Source organism: Mus musculus, chromosome 13 (assembly GCF_000001635.26).
Source record: "Mus musculus strain C57BL/6J chromosome 13, GRCm38.p6 C57BL/6J".
Lineage (NCBI taxonomy): Eukaryota > Metazoa > Chordata > Mammalia > Rodentia > Muridae > Mus > Mus musculus.
Window position 1 is genome coordinate 8,705,405 of NC_000079.6, and position 12,096 is coordinate 8,717,500.

Here is a 12,096-nt window from a genome sequence, read left to right on the forward strand (position 1 = left end):
ATTCAGCTTCCTCCTTGGCCCATGTAGCCCCAGCAGGAGTTAGGAGAGGGCTAAGTGAGGACCACAAAAATGTCAACCCTGCCTCAGTCCCCCGTGGGGACCATTCTGGCTCATTGGGTTTCCCATGTCTCTGTACATCAGGCACCAAGTGTGGCTTCTCTTCTCAGCCCTCAGTTCCAACTTGCAATGTCAGTGATTTAGAAAAGCAAAGCATCCACTCCCGGAGGCCCCCTGAGGCTCACCTCCACACACAGACGCCTTTTATTTCACGGTGCTTTTAAGAAGTGGCAGATGCTGGTAGAAGGAGAAAAATGAGGCCTCTCCTCACGGTGTTGCTACAGATGTGGCAAGCAAGGGGAGATGCCAGTGCGCGCAGGCCTCTGATTTAAGCGGGTGTCTCCCGACCCACCCGGGAGTGCAGAGAAGGCGGGCACTTGCAGGCTTGCAAAGTGGACTCATCAGCTAAAAGCCATGGACCATTTTCCCCTCATCACTCCACAAGGGCAAGAAAAGCCAAACTACCTGCTGTCCTCTGCTGGGAAGGAGCCTACAGAGAGATTGCTCAGCATCCCTCATGCTTCCTGAGGAAAACAGACACTCTCAGGAGCAGCGTCTTCAATTTCCACCTTAGAGAGATTGCGATCACTCCCTGCTGTCCACTTTTACATTGAATTTTTTTTAATTATTATTGTTCCCCTTTAAGGAGGGCTGGACTGATGGATAGTGGAATTCAAGTGGACAGGTCTTAGCTTTTAGGGGTTCCTTCCATAGCAAGGGAAGGACCAAAGACAGTGTTGACAGTCCCCCTATAGGAACACTTACAGAGGGACGCTGGGAAGAATCCAGTCAGCTTTAGTTCCAGAGGGCCACAGCCAGCACTATCTACTCTCTGCAATTTCATTTGCAGAAACTCCAACCTCATTGCGCCAGCAGTTCAGGGTCCATGTTCCTAAACAAAACATCGGAAGCCATCTTCCCTGACCCTAACTGTCAGCGTGGTATTATTATGCACAGAAGCCAAAAAGTACAAGCACACGCGGTGAGATCTTCATCTGGGATCTAAGAGGCACCGCAGAGCAAAGGAAGCTCTGGGACAGATCTGTCTTCTGAGCTTCTGTCACTGCCCAGCACAGTGCTCTGAGGGCACCACCCACTGAACCTCTGTTTGGTTTTAGTCCCACTCAGTCACTAGGTCCAATAGAGCTATTGCACAGCTCTTCCTCCTGGAGCCTGGAGTGTGCTGACCTTTATGAACTCCAGACTGTGGCAGGACCATTCATTCTCTCTCTCATGCATATATACACATGTATAAGTATGTATGTACAAGCACATGTACCCAAGCTCACGTGCATGCATATAACACATAACAAACACATACATCCATAGGGCCATGTAGTCCTATACTGAGATTTATCAGCGTCTACACCTACACCATGACTAAGAGACATAACTACTTAACGGGGACTGCTCTCCTTCCTTTTAATTAGTGTAGGAACACAGAGCAGAGCATCCTAAGGAAAAATTAGAGTTTTAGGTTTTTCAAGGTGTGTTGTGTCTGTTTGCTTGTTTGTTTATTGTTTGTTGTGGTTTTATTTGGCTTGGATTACTCTATTCCCTTGAGACAGAATCTCAGAAATCTTACACTAACCTCTAATTTGCTATGTAGTCAAAATTGACCTCAAACTCTTGATCCTCCATGTATTTCTCCTGATCTGATGGAATTATATGTATGGATAACCACATCCAGGTTATGTGGTGCTGAGGATCTATCTCAAAGCTTCATTCATGCAAGGCAAGAACTCTACAAACAGAGCTACATCCCCAACATTTTCCAGGGTTTTGTATTTTTAATACATTTTAACTTAAAATGTAATTACTATACTTCCTTCCTTCCCTCTTCTCACACCAGGCCCTCTTTATGTTTCTACCCTCTAACCTCTCTCATGTCCACACCCACATTCTCAAATTGATAGTCTCTTTTTCTCTGATTATTATAGAGCTAGTTAGATGGATGGATGGATGGATGGATGGATGGATGGATGGATGGATAGATAGATGGATGGATGGATGGACTGATAGATGGATGGGTGAGTGGATAGAGAGAAAAGAGAGCGAGAGAGGGGAAGATAAACAGACAATGGATGAATGATAGATGATAGATCATAGGTCATACATAAATAAATACATACATACATACATACATACATACATAAATACATACATAGGCAGACAAATATATAAACACAATCTGATGAGTCCATTTTTGCACAAATATATAAATAAAGCCTACTGAGTTCACTCTTTGTTGTTTATGTGTATGTGGTTTTCAGGGCTGGCCAGTTTGTATTAGATAACCAATTAGAATGCTGGTTTCTGGGAGAGGCTAATTCTTTTTTCAGCAGTCATTAGTTGCCCGTAGCTCTTTGTCAGGGATGGGACCCCAAGATATCTGCCCCCTTCCACAGTAGCATGTCTATTGATGTTGTCATTTTTTTCAGGTCTTGCCTATGCAGCCATTTCTAGGAAAGGCAGTCTCAAAGTAGACTTCTTGTATTGTGGTTTTTACCATCTTTCTGCCCTCCTCTACTGCTATGCCCCATGAGCCATAGGGGTAGGAGCTGTGTTGGCTGCATGTATTTACTGAGTCTAGAATATAACGGCCCATTCTCTGCGTTGTGTCTGGTTGTGGTTTTCTCTGATGGCCTCCATTGCTGAAGAGAGAAGCTTCTTTGGTGGTAGTGACAGCCACACCTGTATCTGGGTACAGAGATGAGGTTCAGGACATAGTTGGCAATTATGTTTGTCTAGCAAAGTGACAGTGGTAGATTCTCTTCTAAGATCCATGACTCTTCACTATCCCCAGGTAGTTGGCTAGGTTTCTAGTATGAGGCATGATTTCCCTCCTGTTGAGTGGTCCTTTAATCCACGTAGCTGTTGATTACCACCAACACTGAATACCACCATTTCACCATATAGATATCTTGTCATGCCAATCATTGCTGTTCATAGGTGGCAACAAAATAGAGGCTTTAAAGTTGGATGCATCTCAAATCACCCAAGTCCTGGGTCCTCTATGCATAGTGTCTTCAATAGCAGGAGCTTACCTTCAACCAAGATGAAAGCAAGGGCAACAGCAATGGCCTGCATTGCCTCAGGGGTCACTATCACATAACCATTAGGCCTATAAGAGATCATCGCCTCACTTAGCGTTTCTAAGGAGGACATATTCAACTCCCCAACAATACACAATAGCTTCCTTCTACCAGAGACCTTTCTACCTCACAGCTCAGGAAGTTGCGTGAGTCCCTCGAGTCCTATGTGTCCATCTCTAAGTGACCATCCCAACTCCCTGAGGCTGCATGCAGGGTTCTCAAGACCAAGAGACAATCAACAAGTTGTTATCAACAAGTCCTGATTTTTGGGGGGGATATCTGGAAATTGTCTGTTTCCTTATTTTACTTTTTACCAGTGTCTGTATAGATCAAAGGTGTTTAATTACAGAATCAACGACAATTGGCTTATGACATTTAGGGATACATGTCTTCAAGCTTGAAAATGTACTAAGTTAAGTTGTTTCCCATCGTGGTTTATCTATGGAGTCACCTGAGAAGTTTTTCTAATTTTGATTTCTGTCAGACTTTTCCTTTGGCCAAGATACTGTTGCAACAGAAGCAGATCAAACTATCAGTCATGTTTTGGGTCAGTGGTTTAAAACTGCCTTAAATCACACCTTGACCAGTCTGGTCATTTGTTTCTTTCATAGTAGGGAGGCCTTCAAGGAGAACAGAGTATGACTGAGTATCTGCCAAAACTGCACAGTGTTCTGTGCAGGACACGTGACTCTCAGCATGCCATGTTACATGCAGAAAGAGAGAAAATTTGCTTTGGCAACAGTCTCTGAAGAGGATCGGTTCCTCTCAGAAAACTCAAAACTACTCAATCCTGTGACTTCCTCTTGTCCCAGGCAGGCCGAGGTCCATTGAGGTGGAGACAAATGTCAGAAAGTCACTTCTTCTAGATATTAAATCTCTGTCAGATGGAGAGCTGGCAAGGATTTTTCTCCCACTAGATGGCCAGTTTCTTCATTCACTTAACTGTTTCCTTTGCTATGAAAAAGACCTATTAATTTCATGAGGTCCGATGTGTTGACTGTTGGACTTGTTTCCTGGGCAGCCTTTCCCTTGGCAAGTCCTTGCCTAAATCTGTATCTTAAAGTATTTTACCTACTGGTTTTTTTTCTCTGACAGTTTCAGAGTTTCAGGTCTTATATGACAATCTTTGATCCACTTGGGTTGGTGTTTATGCTTAGTGAGAAAAGCATAATGAGAGAAACTTTCATTCTTCTAAGTATTCTCTCTCATTTATGGTTTCTGAAGCTAACGTGATGTGGCCACATTAAATCATACGTGTATTTATTAGGTGAGTGTATACGTGAAATTGTCTACGAGAATAAAAGGGGCCAATTAAAGTGAGATAGCACAGAAAAATGGGGTGCAGAGGAGGAAAAGGGCTGAAGGAATATCCTCAACACATAATGTGTACCTGTAAGAAACTCTTAAAAATAATAATGATAGGTTGTAGAAAAGATCCTAAATATAAGCGAAGAATATCAGGACCTACGCGCATCACCATGGCCGAACAGCTTCTGCCTTCCTCTCAAATCACCAGTGGTCTCTTTACAAATCTTCCTTTCACGAACTAACCTGGCAAATCCAGTTCTTCCCATCATTTTCCAATGATTTGGCATATTAAATTTTGTAATAAATCTTCCACAAGCTGCCATAAAAGAAGAGGATTATATAAATATGTATCTACAGTGTTGTGCTGGGTGCCTAATGCCTTCATGCTAAATTAGTCACATTCATTGTATGAAAGGGCAGGATCCAGAACGCAGCCAAAATCCTGTAGAAATTCAGGGAAGATAAAACACCATTCCTTAAATTCCTATCTTGATGCCCTACTGAGTCCTGAGAAACATGAGAAACATGTTACATAGGATCATGTTCATGCATTGTACAGTAATACATTTTCATAATGCCATAATGCAAATAAAACAAAGACTGCCTACATAAACACTGGGTAACTATTAGAGGTTTTATTATAGAAAATGATGGGCCATCTCACAAATACACTTTCTAAGATATGTTAATTGAAAACAACTTGAATTTTTTAATTAGTATTTTAAAATACTTTCTTCTTTTCTTGTACATTTGTAGGGAGTTGGGAGTTTTTGTTTGTTAAATTGTCTTGTTTCTAAATGTTTGGCTCCGATATCTACACAGAGAGAGACAGACAGACAATTATACCATTGGGGCAGCCATTGTATTTAATTAATTGTGTCACTACTCCTTTTGAGCCTCTCCTAAAAATTAAATATTCACCCGAAGAGTTTCTAAAACATACTACTACTCTAATCTCCTTACTATCAATCCAAAATAATAAGAATTTTTAAGTTAATAAACATAATAAATGATGCAGCTGATGGTCTCTGGGTATAAGAATTTGTAGTGTTCTAATGGACTTGGGAGTATCTATGGATACATGACAGCCAGGATTTTAAAGTTTCACATCTTCATTGTCTCAAGGACATTCAATCCACTGCAGATTCTTTAAGGTCAATCCCCTGCAGTCGCTGGTTATATTGGCATTTCATTAGACTTGAAGTGGCATCTTCAATTCCCCCCTGCCTCATGTAATTAGCCAAGAAAGATCCAGAGCCAGAGGAAATGGTTTATAGGAGTTCACTGCTCTTCAGCTCACCCTGGGCCTAAGCGGGCTCCTCAGGGATCACACTAGAAAAGGCAAGAGTGAGATTGCTCAGGAGCGTCGCCCACACCTGGCTCTTGAGGTGAAATTAATCTAACCTCAGAACTTTGAGTCAGCTCCTAGGAAATATTGTACCTCAATCCAGGCATTTTTATTCCTTGACATTAACAGATGGTGAAGATTTAGAAAGCTTTTAAAAAAATAATAGGCAACTTTCAAGGCCTGGAAAATGATACATAGTTGCCATCATTTGAGTATAATAACAGTATGATTGACAGAAGAGAGAGACAGCAAGTACCACATTCCCTGACAATCTGCCCCCCACAGGAGGAGCAAAGTCTCTCTGACCTTTGGACAACACTGTTGAAGCTGTGAGGGTTCCTTTCTCCATTCCCAACACTGTCTGTCACAGAAAGTCACTACTGGAAAGAACCCATCTGAATTGTGCGAAAGTTCAGGATTGAAGTCAAGTTATCGCAAGTATTTTTGAGATATATGTGGAGTGGAGCATTAGATAGATAGATAGATAGATAGATAGATAGATAGATAGATAGATAGATAGATAGACAGATAGACAGATAGATAATAAATATCTTCCATTACTGCATAAAAGCATGCATTTGGTAAGGATGATTTACACATATGCACCATTGTAATGTCTTCATATCCACTTTCATCCTTCCTTCCAAGTCCACTGGTCTCCATCTTCCCTCTGAATAATTCCCCTTCTACTTTATATTGTATGAGAGAAAACACCTGCTATTTGTCTTTCTCCCCCAACCCCTTGTTTTCCATCCCTTCAATTCCCTTCCTACTTCCATAATGCACATAAAAATTTTTAGATCAAGATTCTGCACATATGAGGAAATATGTAATATTGGTTGTGAACCTGCCTTGTTTTGTTTAACACGATTGTCTAGTTTCACCTCCCATGGATGTGAGGGACAATATACCCTGACATAAGCAAATTTAAAGGGGAAACTGTCACTCTCCTTCACTGCAGGAAATCCGGGGAGGAGCTTGAAGCAGGTAGCCACACCCACAGTTGAGAACAGAGAGATAATGATTGTGTGTGTGCTTTTAATTGATGCCAGGTGCAGTTGATATTAATTGTCACAATGCTGACCTCCAGTCCCCTCTGCTTTCCCGAAAAATGAAAATTATGTTCTTCCTCACAGCTGTATAAACTTCCACTGCGTGTTTATACTCCATTTTCTTTAGTCATCCCTCTGATCATGGTGTCTAGGCTACACCAGTCTTTTTATACCTACTAGCTTCCCTAACCCTTACAGCCTAGTGGCTAAGCGCCATTGATACCCCTATTTTAAGAGGGAATGATCATGCCACAGTGATTTTAAGTTCCTTTCCCTCCATTACATGACTAGGAAGTAGTGGCACCAGAATTAAAATCTCGACCAGCTTGAGACACAAGCCCACCCAACAACTATTTCTAATGACCTGGAAACTAGGTTTGGCTTTACAGTTAGTTGTTAATAGCTGGGCGGAAAGTGCCTCCTTGACCATAAGCAAGTATCTCTTTTATGTGGTTGCAGTTGATTTGTAAAAGCTTCCTTAGAATCTATGTGCATATTGGCCTATGGCTTTCTTTCTCAGTTACCCCTCTAGGGTATGCATCTGCATATACCCTGGGCTGGAAAACATTCTTCCCTTTTTGTTCTCTCTAGAAAGGTTTATATAAAGCTGGTATCATCGTATCCTTAAATATTTGCTAACATTTATTTTAAACAAATCAGAAAGACTGAAAAAGAACAATATTGTACCCTTGGGTATCTGTGGAGATCGTTCGGGACTCCCCACAGATGCTACGGATGCTCCAGCCCTTTATAAAATTGCTGTGGTGTTTGCACATGACCTATGTACATCCTCCCATAAGCTCTAATCATTGCTGATTACTTATAATGTCCAATATAATGTTGATGTAGTTTTTAAAGTGGCCGTTGTACTACACTGCTTAGGGGAGAATAACAAGAAAAAGACCAAATGCAAGTTTTGAACCAAATGTTTTTGAACCTACAAAACCTGTAGTTATGGTGATCCGGCTGTGTTTCCCAATGTATAAAAATTACACTTTTATGTCCACAAATTGAGTGTTAGACTTGTTTTTGACAAACCACCCAATGATGGCTTTGTGCATCAAAAAGGGGTAAACAGAGTCCATGTGACCCCAGAGAGTCTCTCAGACATTTGCTCTCCACCAACGCCAGAGTTGTCTGGCCAACCTCAGGCTCAAATCTGCAGCTCAGATCTTAACCATGTTGCTATTAAAATAAATAAATTCCACTCTGCACTCACTTCTAAGACCTGCCTCCTGAGCCCAGCCTTTGTCTGTTATACTTCCTCCCTCTGCCTCCACAATCCCTGTGTCTCTGGGCCAGTGACATCTTTCACAGTCACTTCTTCTTTCCTAGTGAACAGCAGCAAACACATCGTCAGGAAGTTCCGAGGGCACCTGCGCACCAAGATTGAGTCTGGGGAAGGAACAGTCCCTGTGCGGGGCCCCAGTGCAGTCCAGACGTGGGATGGCATCCTATTGGGGGAGCAGCTAATCACCATGTCCTGCACAGACAAGATTGCCAGGTAAGAGCCCAGTTAGCTGTTCTCTTTCAAAGATCAGCTATGGACACCAACAGGGACAGCCAAGTAGCAGGTCCAAACTCCATCTTGCACTGAGTGGGGCCAGAGCGCTTGTCATCCGGGACTCGGGTGCCTAAGGCCTTCATGTACATGTTCCCATGTATGTGCATGCTGTGTAAGTGCACACATAGAGCAGCATGCAGAGACCAGAAGTTGGTGCTCAGTGCCTTTCCCAGTCATTCTCCACCTTATCTTTTAAGATGAAGTCTGTCCCTGAACCTGGACCTCATCAATGGGTTAGACTGGCTGACCAGAGAGTGCCAGGAATTTTCCTATCTGTGATGCCCCCAACCCAGCACTGGGATTATAAACACACACCACTACACTGAGCTTTTTATGTGGGTTATGGGATGTAAAATTCAGACCCTTATGTCTGAGCAGCAAGAACTGTACCAATTAAGTCATCGCCCCAGTCTTTGTCCATCTTTATTTTCATCCCATGTGCTTGAGGCAAAAACACCTTTAGAGCGCATATTCCAAGCAATTTCTAGTTTCCATAGCAAACATTCAAAACCTCTGACTTAAGGATTAATCTACTTATGGTGCAGTGATTGTGATACCTTAATTTTATGAGGAAAAAATATTTGCCATCTCTGAATGGTGTGATCATTGCCAGAACACAGACCTGATCAGGGAGCCAAGTGGGTTTTTCTCTGCCACATCTTTTACTTTACACAAAAGGTGTTTCTAAAGCCTCCACGGGCTGCAGCTAGTTCAGAAATGGAGATCTTGGTCTTGACACACACACATGGAATGGGCTAGAGAGGCTGGAGGGGAAACAAAGGCCAAGGACCGGAGGAAAGTAGGAAGCATCTACATACAACATCCTCAGCTTCCTGACACCAATAGTAGGATCTAGAGAGTATAAGACAAGCTGTCCCCCACAATCCCAAGAGATCCTCCAGTAAATCAAAGCCCCAGGAAGCACAGGTTATATTCCTGGTACCCAGCCAAGACTGGGGATATCTCACATGTTCGACAAAGATACATAAGCCCACTGAGCCTATGTGAAGTTGTATACCCTGAAGAGATGGCATTCACTCTACTGAAGAGAACACAAAACCAGGAGAGAGGAGGGTTAAATTCTACCTGCATTTCAAGGTGGGGACGTCAGACATGAGACAATGTAGTGTATACAGTGTCACTTCAACCCTCAGAAGTCAACATCCCAGGTTTCAAGTGGGTAGAGGATGCCTTGTAGCCTTCCTCCTGGATACCACTCTCTGAGGATTCTGAGGCTACAGCAGGGAAAACATGAGCCTCTATCAACAGTGATTCTAAATTCTCGTGGGAAATTACCATGAAGCTATAGAAAAAGGAGTACTATTTAGGCTCTGACTTTGATTGCCCCTGGCTTGGTAGAACAAAGAGAGGGCTCAATGACCATAAATCAAAGCAGTGATTTCTGTATCACAGGGAACAGCCAAGATAGTCTTCAAACAGCTCATCTTTGAAAAGAAAATGTATTCCTCTTTGCAATATTTTCATCTATTCTTGGAGTAATAGGGGAAAAAACAGACTTTTCACTTACAAAAATTCTCTTGATACCCTCAGACAACGCTAGTTTTCTAAGTTAATTCTATGTCTCCACAGAAAAATGAAGTAAATTAATGCTACAGAAATGAAGTCTTGTCTCAGAGATATTAAACATCAATAGACAATAAATTAAACAGGGGCTACAAAACCCACCTTATATTGGTTGCTGGCAAGTCTATTGATGGTAATGCTCAAAAGACAGGGTTTTATCTTTTTAATAAAATCCCCTTTAGAAAAAAAAAAAGCAGTCCATATTGCACCAGCTCCAGGGATAATCAAATGATATCTGTAGTAGTCCAGAGATAGTCAATTGTAGACTGTTGTCTCTTGGTATTGTTGTAGTGGTGGTGGTGGTGGTGGTGGTGGTGATAGTTGAGATTTTCTGTTTGGTTTGGTCTGATTATTTTAGGTTTGTTTGTTTGTTTGTTGTTTTTGAGACAGAGTCTCGATGTAAAATGCTAGCAGTCCTGAAACTCACTGTGTAGATACCAAGCTGTTCTTGACTTCAAAGGACTCACCTCCCTTGACTTCCTGGGTGCTGGAATTAAGGGTCTATACCATCACAGTCAGATTTCTCTTGGTGTTTTTGAAACAGGAACTCACCATGTAGCACAAGCTACACCAGAACTTACTATGAAGTCCAAACTGCCAGTGATGCTCCCATCTCAGCCCCTGGGTTCTAGAACATCTCTCCACTCCTGACTTCTAGGCCTTTTACTTTACTTTATTTTATTTTACTTTACTTTACTTTATTTTATTTTATTTTATTTTATTTTATTTTATTTTATTTTATTGTACATCCTGACTATAGTTTCCCCTCCCTCCATGCCTCCTCCATTTCCCTTCAGAAAAGGGCCAGCCTCAACAGATATCAACCAGCAATGACATATATCAGGTTTCTGTAAGACTAGGCACCTCCTCTTCCATTGAGGCTAGACTAGGCAACCCAGTAGAAGGAAAGTACCCCAAAGGCTGACAACAGAGTCAGAGATAGCTCCTGCTCCCACTGTTAGGAGTCCCACAAGAACATCAAGCAACACAGTTGTAATAAATGTGCACAAGGTCTGGGTCAGTCCCATGCAGCCTCCCTGGTTGGCAGCTTAGTCTCTGTGAACCCCTGTGAGCCCAGGTTAGTTGATTCTGTGGTTGTTCTTGTGGTGTCCCTGACCACTCTGGCTCCTAGGATCCTTCCTCCTCTCTTCTGCAGGGTTTCCTAAGCTGTGCTTAATGTTGGCTGTAGGACTCTGCATCTGTTTCCATAAATTGAGGGTGAAGTCTTTCTGATGGCAGTCTCTCTGCTAGATGCCAATCATTTCTTTTCTTTTTTGTTTTTTGTTGTTTTGTTTTATTGCTGGTGTTGTTTTGTTTTCGTTTTTGCCACTCATGTTTGGTTCCATCATGAGTCACTGGACAATCCAGCTTCTGGTTCTTGGCCATCCAGCCTTCAGGCAGTATCAGACTTGGGCTCCTTCTAATGCCATGGGTCTCACGCTGGACTAGTCATTGGTTGGCCATTCCCACAATTTCTGTACCACCTTTACCCCATCAAATCTTGTAGGCAGGACAAATTGTAGGTCAAAAGTTTTATGGCTTGGTTAGTTTCCCAATATCAGGAAGTTTTGCCTGGTTATAGGAGATAGCTGGTTCAGGCTTCATGTCCCCCATTGCTAGGAGTCTTAGCTGGGGTGACCCTCATTGATCCCTGGGAGTTTCCATTGCCCTGTGTTTCTAGATTGTCCCAGAGATGCTCTTGATTCCAATTATCTCTCCCAGTACTCTCTCCCTCCACCCTCAGGTGGAAACACCTGATCCCTCCTATTCCCATCCTCCCACCCCTGAATAGCCTCCCCTCACCATGCACCCACTATGTCTATTCTGTTTCTCTTTCCCAGTGATATTCACACATCCCCATCCCCATTTTTTAAAGAAGGAAAATGCTGGAGGAAACTGTAATGTCTCTGTTACAGCTGGCTGCCAAGAGACCACTCCCTGAATTCACCCAGAAATCAATCCCCTGGCACCATGTGTGTTCACACCATCAGTTCCTGTCCACTCATTCCCTCCTTATCAGACATGGGTAGAGACAGGACAGGACAGAGGAGTGTGATGGATGCCAGGGCTTAGAGATGCCCCCACATC

General features: G+C 42.6%; 1 protein-coding gene across 5 annotated transcripts in view; it reads left to right on the top strand.

Annotated features, from left to right (window-relative positions):
* Adarb2 (adenosine deaminase, RNA-specific, B2) overlaps nucleotides 1-12,096 on the top strand; it is a 566,237-nt gene that overhangs the window by 502,879 nt on the left and 51,262 nt on the right. For all 5 annotated transcript variants that reach the window (XR_382016.4, NR_110345.1, XM_017315647.2 and 2 more), the window contains exon 7: nucleotides 8,196-8,364. Coding sequence is in view for 3 of the 5 variants with exons in the window: in XM_017315647.2 (XP_017171136.1) it covers nucleotides 8,196-8,364 (169 nt within the window). In the remaining 2 variants the exon portion in view is untranslated. The remainder of the gene's footprint in view (nucleotides 1-8,195; nucleotides 8,365-12,096) is intronic.